We start from the raw sequence: 23,998 nt of genomic DNA on the forward strand, positions 1-23,998 counted from the left end.
GAACACCTAAATTACGAAGGGTAGATTTAACAGAATGTGATAAAGGATCAAGACTTTCCATCTCTTTTGGGAGAAGACCAGCAGGAGCCGAGATAAGTACTTCTGTTTTTCTTTTCAGGATTGAACTGTAAGTAATTATTTGCCATCCAGACTTTAATAGAGTTTATACAATTTAAGACAATTTTGTAATTTAATGAGGCTTATAAGAAGTATATATTTGAATATCATCTGCATAGCAATGATAGCGAATGCCTTCAAAATTGCTTATCAGTTTCCCCAGAGACAGCAAATACAAAGCAAAAAGTAATGGGGCCAAAACGGAACCCTGGGGAACATCACAGGGCACAGGTGCTGTTGATGAGGTATCATTTTGAACTCTTACTGAGAAAGACCTGTCTGATAAGTATGATGAAAACCAATTCAAGGCTGTTCCAACCTGAGATATCAACCTGCTGTCTAAGCCTCTCAACTAATATACAGTGATCAACTGCAGTAGTAAGATCCAATAAAACCAGTACAGAGCATTCTCCTGCATCACCTTGCATTAACAAATGGTTTAAAACTCTAAGAAGAGCAGATTCAGTTGAGTGTATGCCACGAAAGCCAGATTGGAATTTATCAATTACACATTATAACCATCTAAAACAGCTGAGAGTTGATTTACAACTTTTTTCAGGACCTTAGCCATAAAAGGTAACTTAGAAATAGGTCTATAATTTTGGGGTAAGGATAGATCAAGATTTGTTTTCTTTAGAATAGGTTGAACAACAGCTTGTTTAAAATAAACTGGAACTTGACCAGATGTTGATGAATTATTAATTATAGATAGCACACTGGGACCAATCGTGTCAATAAAATTTTTAAACAAGGCAGTGGGTACCACATCCAGAGGACTAGAAGTTTTCATAGAACTAAATATTTAGTGAGATCATCAAGTGTTATGGGGAAAAATTCTCCAGGGTTACTGGCCTGGAGACACAAGGTATTTGAAGTGAAGGAGAAAGAGTTATTTCGTATATTGTTTATCTTATCCACGAAAAAGGAGAGTAAACTGTTGCACTCATCAACTGAAGAGATTTGAACCGCAGGTGATGGAGGAGAGTCAATGTTATGTATGGTGTCAAACTAAAGTTTGGGATTATGTCTGCTGCTAGATATTAGATTAGAGAAATACATAATTCTGGCATCCTTAACCTTATTATTAAAATCCATTAAAAGTTATTTTAAATGCAGATAGTGAACTAGTAGTCGAGTAGATTTCCACAGACGTTTTACGACAAATACGTTTAAAAGAGCTGATACTATCATTGATCCAAGGGGTAGAATTTATCAGACGAGCTGCTCTGGATTTCACTGGAGCAACTTCATCCAAGATCGAAAGGCAATGCTCATTAAAAGATTGTACTTGAACATCATGTAACAAGGACACCTTAAAATAAAGTGTAACCCAGCCATGCACAGTTGCCAGCATTGTTTCGTCACAGACTATCATAAGCAGTCGATTATGTTTTCTTTTTCCTCCTCGATTCGTAATGTACAGTAGCCTATAGCCTAGTTTAGAAGTGTAGGCTTTAGGACACTGCCATCGTGTGGAAACACATTGTTTTGTTTTTTTAATATATTATTATCTCATCAGTAGGGTTTTTCTTTTTTTTTTTCTTTTTTTTTTTTTTTAAATCTCACTGGCTTACATTCATGCACAGTTCATTCTTGCTTGTAAATCGAGCATCTCGACGCCCCTCGTGCTCTCCTCTGCTTCTGAGATCCAGCCTGTGGTTTATGTAGTCATTGAGACGCGCAGCCATTTTTCAGCTGGTGAAACTTTTTCTCTAGTATTTTTATTGCGAACACGGGATCGGTCAATTGTGGTCTCAAAGGTAAGATATGCATAGGGCCTATTACTTTATTTATTTTACCTATTTGGCCCTTTCTGTTCGGTTAATCTTCTGCGTGCAGTTTATATCGCATTATATTAACTTAAACAATATACATGCAATAATAAGCTATTGTAAAGTTTTCATTTCCTTAAACCATCTTCTTCAAAGCTATTTAGAGATTGAGAGTTCAGAATATAATGGTGCATTATGCTTTATGCGTCAAAAATCTATCTTTAAATAATTTTCAATATGTTATTTGCAGTGTCTGCCATGTATCTTGAGGAGATCTCCCACACGACTGGAGTGACTTTGTTCCTCTGTGCCTTTGCTATGCTCTTGCTGGTTCTCCATGGTCGACGGAGAGAACCAGGTTGCTCCTTGCCCCCAGGTCCCACACCTTGGCCTCTAGTGGGAAACCTTTTCCAGATGGGGGAACAGATCCATTTGTCATTAACAAACCTGAGGGTTCAGTATGGAGATGTGTTCAAGATGAAAATGGGTTCTCTTGTAGTGGTCGTTTTGAGCGGCTATTCTACCATCAAGGAGGCTTTGGTACGTCAAGGAGAGGCGTTTGCTGGACGTCCTAACTTCTTTACCTTCTCTGCAGTTGCTAATGGCACCAGTATGACGTTTAGTGAGAAGTATGGAGAAGCTTGGGTGCTTCACAAAAAGATCTGCAGAAATGCCCTGAAGACCTTCTCCCAAGCTGAGTCCCGAGACTCAAGCGCTTCTTGTCTTTTGGAGGAGCGTATCTGTGCAGAGGCCGTAGATATGATGGAGGCTCTGAAGAAACAAGCAGATGAGTTTGGAGATTCAGGGCTTGACCCAGTTAAGTTGCTAGTGACCTCAGTTGCCAATGTAGTTTGCACTCTATGTTTTGGGAAGCGGTACGCCCATGATGATAAAGAGTTCCTCACCATCGTCAACATCAATAATGAAGTGCTGCGCCTCTTTGCTGCAGGGAATCTGGCAGACTTTTTCCCCATTTTCCGCTACCTTCCCAGTCCGTCTCTGCGAAAGCTGCTCCAGTACATTGACAGAATGAACAACTTCATGGAGCGCAACATCAGTGAACATCTCATCACCTTTGATAGGGTAATAATGTTAAAATAAACCAAAGAGAAGAAAAATTCATTCCTGTAGAAGTCTTAACATACTGTATCTATTTCAGATGATTAACTTAAAGAAAAAAAAGATTTTTCTTGCCAAAAGAGAAAGGATTAAAATTAGCATTTAGTATGCTACATACTGTAATATATATATATGTTTTTTAAAGTCTCTTCTGCTCACCAATCCTGCATTTATTTGATCCAAAGTACAGCAAGAACAGTACAATTTGGAAATTTTTACTATTTAAAATAACTGTTTTCTATTTGAATATATTTAAAAATGTAATTTATTCCTGTGATTTCAAAGCTGAATTTTTAGCGTCATTACTCCAGTCACATGATCATTCAGAAATCATTCTAATATTCTGATTTGCTGCTCAAAAAAATAAACTTGTTATTTTGAAAATTGCTGATGAATAGAAAGTTCAGAAGAACAGCATTTATCTGAAATATCTTTTGTAACATTATAAATGTCTTTATCACCACTTTTGATCAATTTAAAGCATCCTTGCTAAAGAAAGGTTCATTTCTATAAAAAAAATACTGACTCCAAGATTTTGAATGGTATAGTGTATAATGTTACAAAACCTTTTTATTTCAGATAAATGCTGATCTTTATATTCATCAAAAAATCTACTCAACTGTTAATAATAATAATAAATGGGCATTGAACTGCAAATTAGCATATTAGAATGATTTCTGAAGGATAATGTGACACTAAAGACTGGAGTAATGATGCTGAAAAGGATTAGGAATAAAATATATTAAAGTAGAAAGTGGTGATTTTAAATAGTCAAAATATTTCACAATATTACTGCTTTTGCTGTCATGTTCACCTACGGAGAGGAGCGAGGAGACAAGGCATAAACAAACACAATAGTCTTTTAAATCCAAAATCCAAGGGAATACATGGGGCAGACAGGAGCACAGGTAACACGTGGGTTGACGTACAATCTCGGACAAAGACAGACAGCACAGACTCGAACTTAAATGCAAGGGATAATTAACAAACACAGGTGCACTGAATGACTAATTAAACTAAACGAGGACAGGAAAAAGACCATATAAAAGGAACACCAGGAACAAAGATGGGCAAAACACAACTAAACCGGTCCATGATCCTGACACATCGCCCCCCTCCCGGAAAGTGCGTCCTCGCACCGTAGAACAGCAGAAGGGGGGGGCATAGGTGGGAACTAAGGAGGAGGTTCCGGAGGAGGACGGACACCCGGGAGGGGGCTGGCAGGCAGAGTCCAGGGAGGAGACGATGGAGGGAGGAGACAGGAGGGGCTTGGAGCAGGAGGAGTCCAGCTGGACCCAGGCCACAGCCATAATGACGACCCACGGTGGAGGGAGGAGCCATGGAGGAGGAATGGCCGCCGACTCCAGGGGGCCGACCAACAGTGGCAGAGCAGTTGGTGGTGGAGGAGCCCGAGGCGGAGATGGAGAGCCGATGAGCCAGGATGATGGGGAGGATCCGGAGGCCTTAGGCGGAGCCGATGGCGCCGGTGACTGACGCGAAGGTGTGGATACGGGAGGCCACGGTGGAGCCAGAGCGACAGAGGACTGAGGCAGAGCCGAGGGGATGAAGAAGTCTGACAGAGCCGGAGGGACGGAGGGATGAGGCGAAGCCAGAGGAGTGGTGTCCCGAGGCGCAGGATGGTCGACGCCAGACCAAGGCGGAGCCGGAGGGACGAGGGAGCCCGGCGGAGCTAGTGGACTGCCGGGCCACGGCGGAGAGGAGGGAGCTAGGAGCCATGGTGGAGCCGACGGGTCCACGGGCTGAGGCGGAGTGCGGGGCTTAGAGGCAGAGTCAAGGGAAACTCCAGCCACGGCGACGCTGGAGGATGGCAGTCACGCGGAGCTCGCACCACATAGATGGTGAGCTGAGGGCGAGCAGAGGGACTACCAGACGACAGCGGAGGAGGAGGCAGGAGCGGGTGGGAGGGCAGGCATTTGTGAGCCTCCGGGCATTCGGGACTAAACTCTGGATCAGGAGCCCCCTCTAGGCTGAACACGGGAACAGGATTGCGCTCTGGAGAAGCGGACACTTGAGAGCACTTTCTAGGAGCGGGAACTGGAGAGCGCTTTCTAGAAGCAGGCACTGGAGGGCGCTCTGGACTGGATTCGGGGGCTGGAGCCCTCTCCTCTTCGTTTTGGCACCTTCCCCGCGCCACACTCAGCTCACCCTCATGGCAGGGCACTCTCCCTCGTGGCAGGCGTTGTTGCCGGCTCACACACCTTGACTGACGTCATCAGTCAGAGCTCCATGCGGTGATGGCTCATCGGTCGCGGCGGGCTCCGGCTCTTCGTCAGCAGTGGGCTCGGGCATGCGCTCCACGCATCGGGGAGATCGTGGACTGGGCTCTGGGTCGGGAGGGGCACTAGCGAGATACTCCTGGGAACAGGCGAGGAACGGAGATCCATTTCTCGCCAGTGTCCACTCCACAACGGCGGCGAATTCGGCTCGATGGCCATCTTCGGACTACGGCGCTCTGCACACGGGGTTGAGGCTGGCGTCATAGAACGCGCAGAGCGCGTCGTCCGGGTAGGTGGTGAGATGGGCAATTGCCAGAAACAGTCTGGTATGACCCTCGAGCGATTTTTCCCCCTGCTCCAGCAGGAGGAGGATGTATTCAGGGCAAAGGAGGGGATCCATTGGGGCACACAATGGAAACACAAACACTGAGAGAAAAACGAGAAACAAAACGGAGGGGAAACACGCAATTTAAACTGTTCTGGTCCGAGATTCTGTCACGTTTACCTACGGAGAGGAACGAGGAGACAAGGCGTAAATGAACACAATAGTTTTTTAATCCAAAATCCAAGGGAATACACGGGGCAGACAGGAGCACAGGTAACACGTGGGTTGACATACAATCTCAGACCAAGACAAACAGCACAGGCTCGAACTTAAATGCAAGGGATAATTAACAAACACAGGTGCACTGAATGACTAATTAAACTAAACGAGGACAAGTAAAAGACCATATAAGGAACACCAGGAACAAAGACAGGGGCAAAACCCAACTAAACCGGTCCATGATCCTGACATTTGCTGTATTTTGGATCAAATAAATGCAGGCTTGGTGAGCAGAAGAGAATTCCTTAAAAAACATTAGAAATCGTACTGTTCAAAAACTTTTGACTGGTAGTGTATAATATATATAAAGTATATATATATTTAAATATATAAAAGAAATTACTATAGATAAGCTAATTTGTCTTAATGATCAAACACTGTGCATATTTTTATAATATAATGGATGAATAATATAAGTATACTACTGTTAAAATATTTTGGGTTTGTCGAATCTTTAATGTTTTTGAAATAAATAATTTTCATTATTTATTAAAAAATGCATTAAAATCATTAAAAAAACATATCTATTTAAAATATTTTTTGCAACAATGTACTTTACTGCTGAATAAAAGTATTAATTTATTGACAAGAAACTTTTGAACAGTATGCTATAATCATATTTTTTACACATTGTGGTCAGTAACTCAGTAACAATTTCATCCAAAGTATACTCTGTTCCTGTGAAGTGAGTTTCAGTTTATACAAACTAAAATATTCACACGCATAGTTGAATTTGATGTAAACAGCCTTGAGGAAGGCACAGATGCATACTGTGCATTGCCAGGAACAAGATGGATATAGATGTGATATAAAAATGAGTATAGGCCACAGTTTATTTTTCCACATTTTAAACATTTTGCAAGTCTCATTCTCCATGTTTTTGTACAGAACTGTATCCGGGACATTACTGATGCCCTAATAGCAATGTGTGAGGATAGGCAGGAGGACGAGGAAACAGCCATGCTCAGCAACTCACAGATCATCCACAGTGTCATTGACATCTTCGGAGCCGGTAAGAGACCCAGAGTCAAGAGAATGAATGTGCACAACATTGTACTTTTAGAAGTAGAACAGAAAAATGGTTTTCTCTCTATATATCCTGAATTATGAGCATGTGCGAATGGATCTAGAAGCATGAATGCAGATTACATTAGGCAATAATAATTCATAAACTGTGTCGACATGTTTCATAGAACTTTGAGACATAATCTGAATGCCTTCCAAGGCTGCAGTCCTCCTCCCTGAGTTGTTATTGTGCTAATAGCTTTGCTTGTTAAAAGCATGCATTTACTTCCAGAACAAGATGTTTTTCTTGGCTATGTGTTGTTGTCACAGGGGAGGCACTTCAGACTGATCAGACCTAGAGTTCTTCTGAGAATTTGCTTTAAATTTATGTTTTTTTGTCTGCTTTTGGCTTATTCTATTCATACTTGTTTCAGTTTATGCATCTTGGTAGTTCTAGTATATTAAAGAGTGTTTAACAAACACCCATGAGGAGCTCATTGAGCAGCTCAAACTGCTCATTTTCATTCTTTTAGCCTGAGAATGTTGTGGTTTTTCACCACACATCACATCTTCTACCAGTTTGTTTGCCCACTTGCTAATTGTGACGTGTGTCTTGAGGCTGTTTACAGATTTTGATCATAACCGATGCCTTTTTTTCCTCGTAGGTTTTGACACTATCATCACTGGTTTGCAGTGGAGCCTTTTATACCTGATCAAGTTTCCAGACATCCAGGCTAAAATCCTTCAGGAGATAGGTGAAGTCTCAAAAGGGGCCATCGAAACAACATTGTGTTTACTGGAAAACAAAACAAAATCATTTCCTATCATGCATATCCCTTTCTTTAGCTGTTCGGCGACATCCTGGGGAAATTAAATCTGCATTAGCTGAGGTTTGTGGTTTTTAGTGAGACAGACACAATTTGATCCACTAACTTGGACGCAGAACTTTAAAGATGCAAGATTGATAGTGAAAGAAGTAAATGTTTTCTTCCTGTGGCCTCTCTTTAATTTGGTCTTTTGGAAAATCAGGAACTTGCCATAAACAGGGAATTATTTTGTTTCAATGAAATATTATCTACAGGGTTATTAAGTGACTGCAATCGGAGACATCTGAAAGAAATGTAGTAAGATGAACTGCATGCTATTTATGTTTTCTTTTCAGATTAAATATATTAGATCAGGTTTGCAAGCTAAAGTTTACAAGCTTATGTACTTTTTGTCCTAAAATGAAGTCTCTTTTGTAGTGAGTGGGTGGGTGGTATCTTGTAAATAAATTGCAGGGGTCAACTACACATCTACACACAAAGAGCTCATATTTCTGTACACAGTGGCCTTCATTCCCTCAGGGTCTAGTCCACTCGGTTCTCACATGATTGGTCACAGTAATGTGTTGATGCCAGACTGCCTCTGGAATCGAAACCAATGAGGTCTGTAATGGGAGCAAATTTTTTTGATTTTTTTTTAAAGAAGTCTTCCAGTGCTAAAACAGTTTATGAGGTCCAAAATAATACTGGCAAATCCAGTTTAAAGTTCATATGGTATTTCTTCATCTTCTGTTCTGGTCATTTATTATTTGTTGTATGCGCTTTCCTAGAAAACCAGGTTGGTATGAACAGGTTACCACAGTTTAAAGACAAGCCAAACATGCCGTACACAGAAGCTTTCCTATATGAAGTGTTTCGTCATGCATCCTATATGCCTTTCACCATACCTCACTGGTGAGTCCATGTTTCTCTCTTTATGTTAGTGTTATCACTATAACCATATATCTGTATTGATAAACGGATACCCACATTCCTCTTCTTGTTCTTGTTCTAGTACAACTGATAACATTACACTAAATGGATACTTCATTCCCAAAGACACATGTGTGTTCATCAACCAATATCAAGTCAATCATGACATGTAAGTATCTGGCCACATTCTTTTTTTAATATTTGTTATATATACATGTGTGTGTGTGTATATATACATGCATACAATATTTTTTGTCTTTATTTACTAAAAAGGGATATTTGGGGTGATGCTGAGGCTTTCCGACCTGAACGTTTCCTTACCCTGTCTGGCCATTTAAATAAAAACCTGACTGAGAAGGTAATGATATTTGGCATTGGAATACGCCGCTGCCTTGGTGATGGCTTCGCCCGTCTGGAGATGTTTGTGTTCTTAACCACCCTACTGCATCGGCTGCACATAGAGAATGTTCCAGGGCAGGAGCTTGACCTGAGCTCTACATTTGCCCTCACCATGAAGCCCAGGCCCTTCCGAATAAAAATCTCAACTCGTAACTAAGCTAATGCACCACAGAATGCTTGCTAAAATCGCAGAACAAAGCTAATGTTGGGCATCACTGAACCGCTAAGCTAATTAACCACTACAGTCTTTATTTCTCATGTGGTCTATTCAGCTCAACTGTTACTTGAATATTTGCTATTGCACATAATTGTGTACTCTAAGCACGTCCATGCATCATTTGTGATAATACATGATAAGCAACTAAGTTACTGTTTGTACTTTTAGCACAGATATTTGAAGTATCAAATAAGGCGTTATTTCAGTGACAGTGAAGGTTTGAAGAGGCCTTTCTGTTGAAAAACTGCTTTGTGTTAAACTGAATCAGTGTGAGAGAATCAGAATTAATGGTATTGTTGATTTTGCATTAATGAACAAATATGTTTAATAATTAATAAAATGTAATTCAGTTTAATATCAATTTACTATCAAATAGTATAGTCTCAAATGATATTTACTGTGAAGTTGTCAAGTCTATATCATTTTACTGAACTCTGTTAACCGTCTTATTTTTAACATCAAGGAATGTAATAGAATATAGGACAAAACACATTTGCAAGTTTGTGAAGAGAGCGGACTGTTTCAGATTTGTTTTTTTCTTACAATAATGCATAAGCTGGTATTGATGAAGTAACATTCAAAAGTCTGGGGTTTTAAAAGAAATGTATTATTTTTATTTAGCAATAATGCATTAGATTGATCAAAAGGGACAGTAAAGATTTGTACATTGTTAGAAAAAACTATTTCAAATAAATGTAACTGTTTTTACACATTGATAATAATACAAATATTTCTTGAGCAGCAAATCAGCATATTAGAATGGTTTCTGAAGGATCATGTGACACTGAAGACTGGAGTAATGATGCTGAAAAATTCAGCTTTGCCTTCACATAAATAAATGACATTTTAAAATAGAAAAGTTATTTTAAATTGAAATATTTCACAATATTACTGTTTTTACTGTATTATGATCAAATTAATGCAGACTTCTTAAAAAAAACAGTGTATGAGCATTAAATAAACTGAAATACAGTAATTATGCATGTAATTTACTTTAAAGCTAACATTTTAAAGTCAATTTTAAGTATCCCTATAGCTCTCTCTCCAGTTACTCTGGCACTTTGTGCACTTGTATTGCTTTATATTTCCCCTGTTTACAGGCTGTAAAACAGGACTCTAAATTCATGGAGATTGCCATTGCCCTCAAACCCGTCATGTCCCCAGGCCACCCTGTGTTTTGCAGTGAGATCTGACTGCACGACAGCGTCAGTCAGCACAGCTCTTATTTGCCTTCTGTATTTGGCAAATAAGCTTCATTTATGCTCATTACCTTTTCACACGTTAACAGCATATGTTGGCCAAGTGACTTATTGGGTTGCATGCGATGGCCTGGCCCACCTTTTCCATCAGCATTAGCTTGACACGCACACTTAAATAAGGGATGAAAAGGGACAGACACTGGGTATAAAGAAAACCAAAATATTATACACAAAGAAGGCCACAACAAACTGAAATTACTGAAATAAAAGATACATTTGATGATAAAATAACTTTGATTACTGAAATAAAAGATACCTTTGATAATCGTTTTTTATTTTTTTATTAAATGTTATGAGAGATGGTCATAAAAATGGTGTAAGATGCATACATGGAAATGGTCCTAATTTAAAACAGCCATATGTCCAGTTAGATGATGGAAGTTTACACGTCTTCTTCCACAGGCTGACCTGATTTCAATTTTAAAATCACCTGTGAAGTAAAAAGAGAATGTAAATAAGAGAAAAATGTGTGTTCACCAATTAAAAAGGCATGATTTTGATCATGTGCACACCTCTTTCAGCTGAGCGATTTCCTTGCTGTCCTCTGAGCATTGTTGGTGATGGCTTTCACTCAAGTTGCATAGCTGTAAGACATAAACTTATTTTAAAGTATATATTATTGTATATACCTTAACTGAAAACTTAAGTTTTAAAATGTATCAAGTAGCCTTTATGCTCCAAAACTATAAATATGCTTGTGTGGTAAAAAAAATTATAAAGTTGCAAATTTAATCTGGGAGTTTATTAACTTGTGTAACTGATTTCTTCAATATTTTGAGTTCTGCTAACTTTAGGTTTACAGTGATATGAAGTGAAGTTAAAAAAACTTCAACAACAACAAAAAAGAGAAAAAGATTATCAACCTTAATTTTCTCAAGTAGAAAAGGAATATTTAAAGGAATTAAGGATTCATTTCAACAGTCAATTCACATTTATTTATTTAGCACTTTATAAAATACAGATTTTATACAATTTGGAAAATGTCAAAATCATTGTTCAGCTCAGTTTAGTTTAGTGTTGTTTTAGTTCAATTCAGTAACTGTAAATGTTGCAAGGTTCATCAATTATATATGAAACAAGTACAATTAAGCTCTACAGAAGGCAATAGTGCCATTATTCAGCTCAGTTTAGTTCATTAACAGTGTCAGTGTTGATTTTGTTTTCATCTGATGTCAGTGCAGTTCAATTGAATATATCACTGAATATTAATTGTCTTTTAAACCCCAGCTGAGCAAGACAAAGGTGACGATGGCATAGAGCAGCCTCATGCTGCCATTAACTGAGGTGATGGTGCGCGCAAGGTACAGGCAAGGTACTTGACTCTCACATGAGTGAGGTGAGAGTTTCATCCAGGTTGCAGTCAGAGGGAGAGATGTTGAGGAACATGAGGGTCTTGGCATTGCCGCCCAGTGAGTGCTGCATGAGCTGGGTCAGCTTGTTGTTACGGTATAGGGCACATGAGGCTGCTCAATTGACAAAGCTGAAATTACATCTCCGAGGGCACTCAGAGATTTGTTAATAGAGTTTGCCTCCTGGGGAAAAACATACACAAAATGTGGGACAAATAGATTGTTGTGAGAGGTGTTAGAAAAAAATCCAAGACAAAAGTTGGGGGTGAAAAGATCCTGGACTAAAAGTGGGGGAGAATAAAAATTTGTAATTAAGAAAATGTCTTTGCCTTAGCAAAATATTAAGGTTGTTAAAAAAAAATAGCAGAAACACTTTTCAAAGTAAACATTTTAAATGATAAAACAACAGTCAAGAAGACAAGAAGTATTTGGATACTGTCTGATTGTCAATCTTTGTGAACATTTTTATAATCTTTGCAAAAGTGATGCAAGGGCATTTTGATGCTCAGGTGCACTTGAAGCCAACATGAAATGTCCAAATACTTTCTGGGACCACTTTAAATCCGCTTTTATATTTGTTCCAAACAACCTTCAGCTTTTTGATGCTCAGGTGCACTTGAAGCCAACATGAAATGTCCAAATACTTTCTGGGACCACTTTAAATCAGCTTTTATATTTTATTTGTTCCAAACAACCTTCAGCTGGTCATCTTTGGCACCAGTTTTTGCTGCTCGTTCACTTCCTGCCAGGTCCACCAGACTGAGCTTCCTGAAACTCATGCTCTCAATGGTCAGATTCCGGCTCTCAATCATGATGCCAATGATCAGGTGAGAGCGGGAGCTCTCTACATTCATCTCTACAAAGAGATATAATAAAAATTTTAATATCTCAAAATAATTAAATTACAACTTGCTGTAAATCTGCATTGTTTGTGGCAGACACATGTGTCTCTCTTATATATAATAACCCTGAATCTTTCATTCAGGCCCGTTCTCAGACACATTATACAGATAAACTCAAGGGCCTCCTTCTTTGTTATAAAGTTGGCTTCAGTGCCGGGTCATCATGTTCTTACCATGCATTCATACTGAGTGTAACTAAAGCAATTAATCCAAACCATTTAGCCGAAGTCTTTTAAAGTTTCAAGTTAAACACATACTTGTGGCCGCAATTTGGCGGTTTGCACAGCCGTGCTCGAATAATAAAGAGTTCGCCAGCGCTGGTGGCCTCTTTTGTCTCTGCTCCCTGGGCGAACACAAGCCCCTTTCTGTCCCCATTAATTTCGATTCACTTGCTGAAAGCTTCAGTGGGGCTCTCAAAGAGATCCTGTAGGCGGTTTAATGACTATTGTACATCAGCACATCTCAAGAAACACATACTATGTGTACCTTAAACTCAAATGTAGACTCATTATCCTGGATGATCTCAAAGATCTTGGTGAATGTTCTTGGAATGATTCCTGGGTTCCTTCGATCTCTGTCTCCAACCATTGTGAAGGTTTTCCCTGAACCCGTATAGCCATACGCAAAAATGCATACGTTAAATCCATCGATCGCACACTGGATGAGCCTAGGAAAAAAAATTCTTAACATGCCACATTTCGTATATATTTAAAAGAAATAGTTCTCTTAAAAAAATTCATTTTTTTTTGTCATTTCAAACCATGTGAGTTTATTTCTTCTGTGGAAAACTGAAGGGAAAATTCGAAATAATGTAGTTCTTCACTCTTTTTTAAAACAGTTATTATAAATGAAGCCTCTGAAACTAAGAATATAGCAGACAGAATAAAATTTTTGAGTGAGCTATTCCTTTAATTTCCATGTTTCCCCATTTTTCATGAGCTGAACTCTTTTTCACTCTGTGACTTTTTCTATGTACACAAAAGGCCTATTTCTCTCAAATATTGTTCACAAATCTGTCTAAATCTGTGCCTTAGGCTGGCCCCAATAAAAGGCCACTCTAAAATGTGCAGTTTTACTGTATATTGTCGGAAAACCAGTCAGTATCTGGTGTGACCACCATTTGCCTCACGCAGTGCAACACATCTCCTTCGCATAGAGTTGATCAGGTTGTTGATTGTGGCCTGTGGAATGTTGGTCCATCAACTCTATGCGAAGGAGATGTGTTGCACTGCGTGAGGCAAATGGTGGTCACACCAGATACTGACTGGTTTTCGGACCCCCCAATACAGTAAAACTGCACATTTTAGAGTGGCCTTTTATTGTGGCCAGCCTAAGGCACACCTGTGCAATAATCATGCTGTCTAATCAGCATCTTGATATGCCACACCTGTGAGGTGGATGGATTATCTCGGCAAAGGAGAAGTGCTCACTAACACAGATTTAGACAGATTTGTGAACAATATTTGAGAGAAATAGGCCTTTTGTGTACATAGAAAAAGTCTTAGATCTTTGAGTTCAGCTCATGACAAAAGGGGGCAAAAACAAATGTGTTGCGTTTATAATTTTGTTCAGTGTATATTCTGACTCTTTAGAAACCATGCCATGCTCCCACATTTTCTGCTGTGCATCCTCTTGTTGCTCGTGGCTCTTCTGGCTGGACTCTTCCACAGTTTGGTCAAGACTTTCTTTAATCTCTGCCAGAATTTTTTGGTTGTCTTCTGCCATTTGGTCAAACTGCTGTTTAGCCTCTGTTAGCTCAGCATAAACATGATGGGCTTGGAATAAACAATGCAAGAAAGCTGTTTTGTTCAGTCATTATAAATTTGTAGGCCAAATTTCAAGGCTACACTCTAAAAAACGCTGGGTTGTTTCAACCCAATGTTGGGTCAAATATGGACCAACCCAACTGTTGTGTTAAAAAGCTAATTTAAAAATGTAACCAAAATTTATCCCAACAGTTGGGTTACTCCATTTTTGACCCAACATTGGGTTGAAACAACCCAGCATTTTTTAGAGTGTAAAAGTAAGATTTTGTTAGCAATTCATGTTTCATTTTTGAAATATGACTGTGTCAATTCATGTCTGAGCTATCACTGTGTGGAATTCATGTTGTGGAACAAAAAAACAGAAGTGTCTTTAAGTAATGTTTTCAAACTTATATGCTGACTGTTCCACAGGATCTGTCACACGCTCTTGTCCTTCCTGAGCATTGAGATCTCTCGCTCCCTCTTCAAGAGGTTATCCTTCAAAATCTCCAGCCGAGCTTGAGCTCTATCTAGTGGTACAGCTGAGTCACTGCTTTCCTATTGGCATGGGCAGAGCAGAGTTCAGTCTCGCATTGCCTTGCATCAATAAAAATCAATGCCTGGTAAATACTACAACATGTCTTGCTTGCAAGGAATCTTTCAGAATGAAGATATTCTCCACAGCTGGAAGTGATGTTTTTATAGATTTTCCTACCTTTTCTTCAGATGTATTTTCTGGTTCTTTCTTCTCCTGAATGGCCTCAAGCATCTCCTGGACCTTCCCCATCTCTGCTCTGGCCAAATGCAGCTCCTGCAGTGCTGTTAAACAGACAGAGACTCAAATACCTTCACCTATCCTGAGTTTTCATTCACACCTTAACATTTGTCTTTTTAATCTTGTAAACAGCTGAAAATATTAACCTACACTCTTAAAAATAAAGGTGCTTCAAAAGGTTCTTCAAGCAATGCCATAGAAGAACCATTTTTGGTTCCACAAAGAGCCATTCAGTCAAAGGTTCTTTAAAGAACCATCTCTTTCTTACCTTTTTATAATCTGAAGAACCTTCTTTTGCCACAAAGAACCTTTTGTGAAACAGAAAGGTTCTTCAGATGTTAAAGGTTCTTTATGGAACCATTTAGACAAAAAGGTTCTTCTATGGCATCACAAAGCATCTTTATTTCTAAGAGTGTATACAGCTCTTACTTGATGCCTGGTGGTTGTGAAGAAGGTCCAATCGGGAGGAGAACAATTCCATCATCTTGTTCTGTAAAAGTTTCCACTGATGTATGTATGTATGTATGTATATGTGTGGTGTGTTACCACAATCTGATACCTTTTCTTGATCCCATGAGGCCAAGTCTTTTTGGTTCCTCTCTTGAAGCATTTTGTTTTGCCCCTCAAGTTTTTAATTTAGATCCTCTGAGTCTGATTCCAGGAAAAGGAAATATTACTATTATTAATATTTATTAATATATATTATTTATTAATATTTATTAATATATATTATATTAATAATAGCCAGGTGATAGCAATAGGATAAATAATTAAAGGGATAGTTTTAAAGTTGTTATTTCTGTTTTCTTTGCGCACAAAAAGTATTTTTGTAGCTTCATAAAATTAAGGTACCACTGATGTCACACGGACTATTTTAACGACGTTCTTACTACCTTTTTGTGCCTTGAACGTGGTAGTACCCTTACTGTCTATAGAGGGTCAGAGAGCTCTCGAATTTCATAAAAAATATCTTAATTTGTGTTTCGAAGATGAACAAAGGTTTTACGGGTTTGGAATGACATGAGGGTGAGTAATTAATAGAATTTTCATTTTTGGGTGAACTATCCCTTTAAGGCGATAGACAAAAATGTTATACTATATATGTCACTAAGATTACATCATGTGTTTCGATTTAGCCCTGAATTAGTAATTACATGTACTGTGTTCAAGCCAATGAGAATTTTGGAAATGAAGGAAGTAAAACCAATTTGATGATGCTTGTGACTCACCTTGACCTTCTCCTCCCAGTATGTGTTTTTTTCTGGCCACTTTTTTCTGGTAAATTTCTAGGATGCTCTTCAGGGTGTTAAGCTTATTTTGATAATGCTTCCTCATTCTAAGAGCTGTTTTTTCCTACACACGCATGAATAGACTTAAGTATGCATAAAATCACAATATAGTTGTTGTTCGTCTGACTGAATGATCAGTAAACAAGCATATCACCTGATTCTCTCGTGATGCTATGAGAAAGTTCTCCTCCAGTTCTTGAATCGTCTCCTGATGCTGCTCTTCAGTGCGATCATATCATCTCTTATCTGTTGGTATGGTAACAGTCATATAGACAACTAAAATACATAGTGGCCATTTTATTTTTTAAGTTTCTTCACGATAGTCCCTAGAACTGTTTTCATTAAAGATTTTATTGAGGAAAAAAAACATTTAGTGAGTCTTTTAACCCACAATATCACTTGTGTAAAAGTGAATCATTATGGCCACTATAATAAATTGAATTATAGTACTGAATTATGTCTAGTATAATATTAAAGTAACACATATATGTGACCCTGGACCACAAAACCATTCTTAAGTGTCAATTTTTCAAAATTGAGATTTATACATAACCTGAAAGCTGAATAAATAAGCTTTCCATTGATGTATGATTTGTTATAGGACAATATTTGGTCGCGATACAACAATTTGAATATCTGGAATCTGAGAGTGCAAAAAAATTCAAAATATTGAGAAAATCGCCTTTAAATTTGTCCAAATGAAGTCATTAGCGATGCATATTACTAATCAAAAATTAAGTTTTGATGTATTTAAGGTAGGATATTTACAAAATATCTTCATGGAACATGATCTTTACTTAATATCCTAATGATTTTTGGCATAAAAGAAAAATCTGTAATTTTGACTCATACAATGTATTTTTGGCTATTGATACATATATACCCCAGCGACTTAAGACTGGTTTTGTGGTCCAGGGGCACATATGGTTTGATGTTGATGAAAAGGTACTTGAGCCTTACTAATGAAGGTACCTACGTCAAAAAGTTGCGAAACGCTGTTTTAGTTGCCTGCATACTACATTTCTTAAATGAGTACCTTCTTTAATGCTAACAGCTCTGCATTGAGCAAATGAAACAAAAATTACTCAAGGCGTGTACCTGTTGAGATTTGTCTTTTTGAGAACTAGTAAAAATTCTGGGTTTTGAGTTGTTCAAGAATGTGTGGTAATGAATGGGCCTTGAAGAACCAACAACACATGACATCAGATGAGGCATCTCATCCCCACCCTATGGTCCCAGGACAACAGAGGGAATGACGGACATGTGACTAGTGCAAGAAGCAAACAAAAACTCTTGGATAACAAAAATAACGCATTCTTCAACCAAAACATTCTGGCTTAGGTTACATCTGATGGATAAATATATTCACAACAAGAAAACAATGCACAATATTTCATGAAGGAGTGATATCTACATACTTGGGTTATGCATAGCTTGGCAGAGTCATATGGGATAAACACCTTGACATCCATTGGAGCCTCATCTTCAGGATGTCTTACATTTGCACTCACAGAAGACACATTGGGTGCTGTGATTAAAATCGCATGGAAATAAACAAAATATTTTTTATACGTTTGCCACTGCATTTTGAACCACGTTGACGGTCTGCGCCGATCCAGCGCTTGAACGTATTCCATTCGAGTCTACCTTTCCTCAGCCATGAGACCTCACATTTAGCTGCATCTTCAAATATTAACATGCAATTACAGTGACATTTAACTCTTCAGGCTCTGTTGGGGTGTCTGGAGATTGTTTTACACAGCCTTGATGAGCACTTCCTCTACAAGGGGGATAGATCAGTGACAGTCTATTGTCTAGTATTGATATGCCAAACAACAGGGTGCAGTGAATGTACAGGTTAATTAGCTAGACTGGTAATTGTCAGATACACACACATATCCAATTAACAATACCATTCAAGTATAGAAATTTATTAAATAATTTGTTTATGCATTTTTATCATTAATTTTAAATATTAATTATATATTTTTTTTTAATTTTACCATTTTACATATGCATTACAAATACATATACATTATTTTAGTTTTAATTATTATTTATTTCTTTATTTAAAACTAAATGAACAGATTTAAGGTTTAATTAAATATGCAATTAAGTGAGAGTTGAGCACAAAGTAATGTATTCACTTTATTAAATAAACAATTACATAACTATTGTAATATTTCCACAATAACACCGAATAAACTTTTTAAATTACCTAAACATGTCTGTACATGACAAAACACATTCATATTTATACCTTGGGTTTGTCCACCCAAAAATTTTAATTATATCATCAACTACTCGCCCTTCTGTCATTCCAAACCTGTATAATTTTTCTTTTGTCTGTGGAACACAAAGGAAAATATTTTGAATAATTTTGGTAACCAAGTAGTTTTTTGTCCACTAATTGAAGTCAGTAGGACCCAAAACTGTTTGGTTACCAACATTATTAAAAATATCTCCTTTTGTGTTACAAAAAAAAGGTTTGGAGTAAATGATGATAGACACTTGATTTTTCAGTAGACTATCCCTTTAAGTACTCAAATACAGAGATTATTTTCTCTTATTTTTTATGCAGTTTCTTCTTGTAACATTTTCAGTGGCATAAACATCATGTTGAAACGCTTGTTCCAGATGTGCTCGCTTAAAAGACAAAAAAGAAAAATGTAAATGAATCAAACATTTTTTTAAAGAAGATGGTTAATGTGCCTTTTTAATGTTTTAAAATTAAGTTTATAAAATTAGGTTAAAAATTTGAATTAGATAAAGTTATTTTAGATAGGTAGTATTAAGATGTCATAAAGATTAATTAGGTGTCAGTTTAAATGTTAAGCAAATATTAGACAATATTTAGAGTTAAGGCTATATTTAGATTCTGGGAGGTGACAGGAACATTCGACCCACCTCTATCTTTATCCTGGTCTAGGAGTGTATTATGGATGTTACATGGTCTACGCCACTGGACCTCTTCTCTCAGATCAGGAACACTGCCTGGCAGTTCCTCTGATGACACAATGGGATGAGAAAGTACCACTCGTGTGGAGACCACTGGATCATCCTGAAATCGAGAAAGGTCAGTGGTCTCCCAGGCACCTAGATATAGGTAAAGAAAACACTGTATTTTAGCCTGATATAAGAAAATTAGATGTTCATAGCCATCATGGTGTGGTTTTGAATCCTCTTATGAAGTAATATGTAATACAGTTTTTCTACTAAAATCCCCCCATTAACAGGGACAACAGCACATTGATAAACACTACTGAGTACTTAAGGAAAAATAGACCTATATATCAGAGGCGTATATTCTGAAGAGGCAGGAGAGAGCCGGTGAGCGTGATCTGACCAAGTACAACATGTTCCTGGATCAACATCCTTCTTGATCCTGGAACATCATTCCAATCAACCAATCAGAATTGAGAAATAACTTTTCGGGAAAAATGTCAAGTTTAGGCTTACAATCAGGATTAGGCACTTCTACACCCTTGTTAATCAGCTATCATTTCCCTCTGATTTTAGAAATAAATTATGGGTAAGGTTAGGTTTAGGGGTGGGGATTGGGTTAAGTCTGTATTTTTGGACAGTAATGTTGATCCAGGATCAACAAAAGATGTTGATGTCTTAACATGTCTGAACATGTCTTACTTGGCAAAATCACGGCGACCAGAGAGTGCCTCCTCAAAATATTGGAAACAATTTGAAGTCCAAACCCGCCCCCAACAAATATTACAAAATATGACAATAAAGAGTATAAATCACTTGTCGGCGTCTGTCATGCCTCCCCTGAGCCCATTGGGTTTTAACAGACCCCCGTGCAGTAGGTTTAGTAGAGGGTAATTGAGACTGAATGGGAAAAGGTCATGTGAGAGGAGGCAATACCTCCATCGTGATATGATTGGATATGACTATGATCGGCTGTGATTGGTTCATGCAATAAATTCCGCCTGAATGAACAATATAACAGTGTTAATGGGAAGACTAATTAAAAAAATGTTGGTAAACAACTCACACACTTAGATATAACCACTTTGTTACATCTAAATAAGACTTGAAATTGCCTAAAAACATGATCTGTGAGAGTTTTTAGTGAGTAATCGGCTTGGTGAAATTGAAAGTAAATCTCTGTGTCTGTGACCAATATTTACCGAGCTTTGATGACTGATGATTTGAAAAATAAATCAAATTGCCTAATTTGTGCTTTTAACTTCTGAACCTTTTTTTTATTTAATTTTTTTTACTTTTTTTAAGTAAAATTGTGTGCATTTTATCATATTAAATCATTCTACATTAAAGTCAAGTTATATTTATTCATGTAGTTCTTTATATAGTACAGACTGTTTCTATATGGAAATGTACATATCATTATTTGTAGCATTTATTCTTTTTGGTGTAACATTTTAGTCACCTGTCCTATTGAAGGCAAACTAAATATAACAAAGTATAGTTCATCCTTCTGTCAGTTATTACAGCATTTTAATATGCTTACTCAGTGGAGTAGAATTTTTTTTTGCAATATAAATTATATTGAAGTGAGCTACACTTGTTGGAATAAACCCAGTTGATTTCACTGAGTTGCGCACATGTTTGAAATCATAATTGAATACATATGGAGATGACATTGAGCAACTAAATCAACATACCTGGTTGTGCTAGCGGATGTTAGGCAGAAATGTTTGAACATCACAAATTCCATAGTAGATGCATGTTCATGTCAAATAAAGAAACAGGCTAGTTTACACTAGAGGTTTACATGATCAAATATAGGGTGTTAGGAAAAATGTAAAAGGCAGAGTACATGTCAAGATCTGTTTGGACAGTGTTAGGTCAGTCCTGTTCCTAAATGCGTCTCCCAACAGCTCTGCATTAAAAAAACAGCAAAGACTGGCTGTATCTTTGTAGACCAGTCAATCTTTTGTCTAAGGAATGTGAATTGATTGGTATGTTGTCTCGTTGTTGCCATAAATTGGTTGGTGTGGAAGCATTGCTTGTCTCTTTTTGTTCTTCAATGGGCTGTTCCAAGGAATTCTGTTAATTAACCAGTTGTTCAATCTAATACAGTACATAATGTGCTATCATATCCTCTTAACCATGGTAAAAAAATTTTTTTTAAATTTTATTAAAATTAAATTTCTCAGTACAATGCTAGTGAATGAAAGCCATAAAAAGCTTCACATAACTTGCTTGCAAAAATTGCGTAAAATGGCCTACATCTTGCATGCTTGACGGCATGTAGCCTGCAGCCAGAATATTCACATTGCGTACTTATGGCAACAGCATCTCATCCTGGGAACAAATACATTTATGCGCAAAAGGTGTTTAACACGGAGGCCCAAAAAATTAAGTAAATGTAACAATAGTCAAATAAATAAAGGAATAAAGGAATTTAAAAACCAAATACAATACAATTTTAATTCAATTTGGCCCTGAATTAATTTTTTTTCTTTATTTATTATTTTCTGTATTTATTTTTAAACTTCATTATTAACTTTATTTGTATTTTTTTAAACTTTATTTTGTATTGCTTGCTCGAAGATAAAGCTTGCTGGTTTTTTTTAAACCACCTGACTCTAAATCAGCTGCAGCCTTTGTTTATTGCATGCACACAGAAATGTTTAATTGTGGTTTTACACAAGGTTGCACTATTTTTAACTAGCCTGCTATTAAACAGCTTAGAAAACAAACTCAACAGACATGCCTTGAATTTGTGAAGAAGACGACTCTCTGCACATAATTTCAGGTTCAAGTGTTGCATGAGCTAAGACAATGGCTGTCTGTTGTTACTATTCAAGCTGGCTGCCATGCCAGTGGAAAACAATATAGGCCTATGCCTCCTAAGTTCCCTAAATAATGATAAATTTGAAGTGAGTTGGCCCATGTGATCATCAGTGATGGGCAGTAACTAGTTACTAGTAACTTAGTTACTGTAATAATATTACTTTGGTAACACTTTATTTTAGGGTCTCTTAACTAGTTACTTATTAGTATGCATATTACTAGAATATTAGCCATTTATTAGTAGTAATTAAGCACATATTAATGACTTATTCTACATGACCTTATTCTACATCCCTAATCCTACCCAATACCTAAACTTAACCTTACTATTAATAAGCAGCAAATTATGAATTTATTTAGGGAAAATTCGTAGTTAATAGTGAATAAGTGTTCCCTATTCTAAAGTGTTACCATTACTTTTTGCAGTAACTACTAGTGTAACTAATTACTAATAAGATTTCAGTAATAATATTACAGTTACCATCCATAAAACAGTTTAGTTACTTATGATGCCTCAACCCACTGATTTAAAATCCAATAATCAAATCATTCCTAGATTTATTTTCATAATTTTCACGACTTACACATCCATGTGATGTCCCCAATGCAGCAGGCAAGCTTGGAATATGGAAAAGCTTACGTTAAGAAGATAGAAATGTTGCATTATATTGATTTTGTCAGGAAAAAAAGATGATCTGAACACTGTTGTGTAAGTTGTGGCTTTACTTTACTAAAAAATAGTTAAAAGTTAACTATTAAAAAGAGTAGCTGAACATAAGTTCATAAGAAAATGTGGCAGACTGAGGCATACATTTTCATTTGATTAAAAAAAAAAAACTGTGAAGGCTTTGTCTGCTTATTTCAGAACACCACTGCACACCACTGATATATATATAGAGTCTGATAACACAGAACTTAAGTGATGTATTAAGATGAACGGAAGGAGTAGGCACTTGTGTGAATGTGATATTTACTTACGTTGTTTTGCTGCTGGGGCAACAGTATGGTTACGTAACTTCCTGCCCATAAAGTTCAAAGACATGGACACATTTTCTGCTCCAGAATTGACATACATGATGCCAGAGTGTTCGTGTGTCTGTTTTGTTTGGAAATGATACAAAGCAAACATGTCACAATGATAAATTGCAACACTGTTTGCAGGTTACACTCAGACGTGGCTGTACATGACACCAGCAGGATTCCTTCACACACACAAACATGCAAACTGAGCAATGCTGTTCGATAAGGTACATGCAACTTAAACAATAGCCTTTTCGCAACAAATTTTAGAAATAGTCTCTATATTCCCCATCTATCTGAATATATATTTAATGGAACAGTAAAATCAACCTTCATAGCATTTTGTTAACCAGGATTAAGTGAGGGTGTGAACACTCTTTTCGCTATATAAACAAAAGCTACCTCTGGTTATAATAGACAGAAACAAATTACATTGAATACATTTTGGTGAATTAGTCAGATAAACATTAACATAATCAGTGAAATCATCACTATCGACTTTACGAATCAGATTAAAGGAATCAGTAAATCAGAGGTATTACCTGGATTCAGGATGACACTTGACTGTGGTTAGTTGCAGGAAGACCTGGCTGGCAAACATAATAGAGAAAAACTGGAAAGATGCTTGTTTTTGTGAGGAACCAAACTCTCAACGCTTGTTAAATATTAACTTCAGTG

The 23,998-nt window shown here is 37.4% G+C and overlaps 1 protein-coding gene and 1 pseudogene across 1 annotated transcript; one reads left to right on the forward strand and one right to left on the reverse strand.

Annotated features, from left to right (window-relative positions):
- Positions 1–1,800: 1,800 nt before the first annotated feature.
- On the forward strand, positions 1,801–9,396 carry cyp1d1 (cytochrome P450, family 1, subfamily D, polypeptide 1). Its single transcript, XM_016291725.1, has 7 exons — positions 1,801–1,877; positions 2,140–2,972; positions 6,738–6,861; positions 7,520–7,609; positions 8,449–8,572; positions 8,673–8,759; positions 8,864–9,396. Exons 2-7 carry the CDS (start codon positions 2,148–2,150, stop codon positions 9,144–9,146), a joined length of 1,533 nt encoding a protein of 510 aa, XP_016147211.1. The 5' UTR covers positions 1,801–1,877; positions 2,140–2,147; the 3' UTR covers positions 9,147–9,396.
- A 1,451-nt stretch (positions 9,397–10,847) lies between these two features.
- LOC107599960 (kinesin-like calmodulin-binding protein) lies at positions 10,848–17,997 on the reverse strand (annotated as a pseudogene).
- Positions 17,998–23,998: the final 6,001 nt, after the last annotated feature.

Source organism: Sinocyclocheilus grahami, unplaced genomic scaffold, assembly GCF_001515645.1.
Source record: "Sinocyclocheilus grahami isolate Dianchi unplaced genomic scaffold, SAMN03320097.WGS_v1.1 scaffold275.1, whole genome shotgun sequence".
NCBI lineage: Eukaryota > Metazoa > Chordata > Actinopteri > Cypriniformes > Cyprinidae > Sinocyclocheilus > Sinocyclocheilus grahami.

What these genes read in the sequence shown, in the direction of transcription:
- cyp1d1 (XM_016291725.1), top strand. Translation starts at nt 2,148, where the DNA reads ATGTATCTTGAGGAGATCTCCCACACGACTGGAGTGACTTTGTTCCTC. An exon ending in CATTGACATCTTCGGAGCCG is followed by an intron (nt 6,862 to 7,519) that starts GTAAGAGACCCA and finishes TTTTCCTCGTAG; the next exon opens with GTTTTGACACTATCATCACT. An exon ending in CCTTTCACCATACCTCACTG is followed by an intron (nt 8,573 to 8,672) that starts GTGAGTCCATGT and finishes TTCTTGTTCTAG; the next exon opens with TACAACTGATAACATTACAC.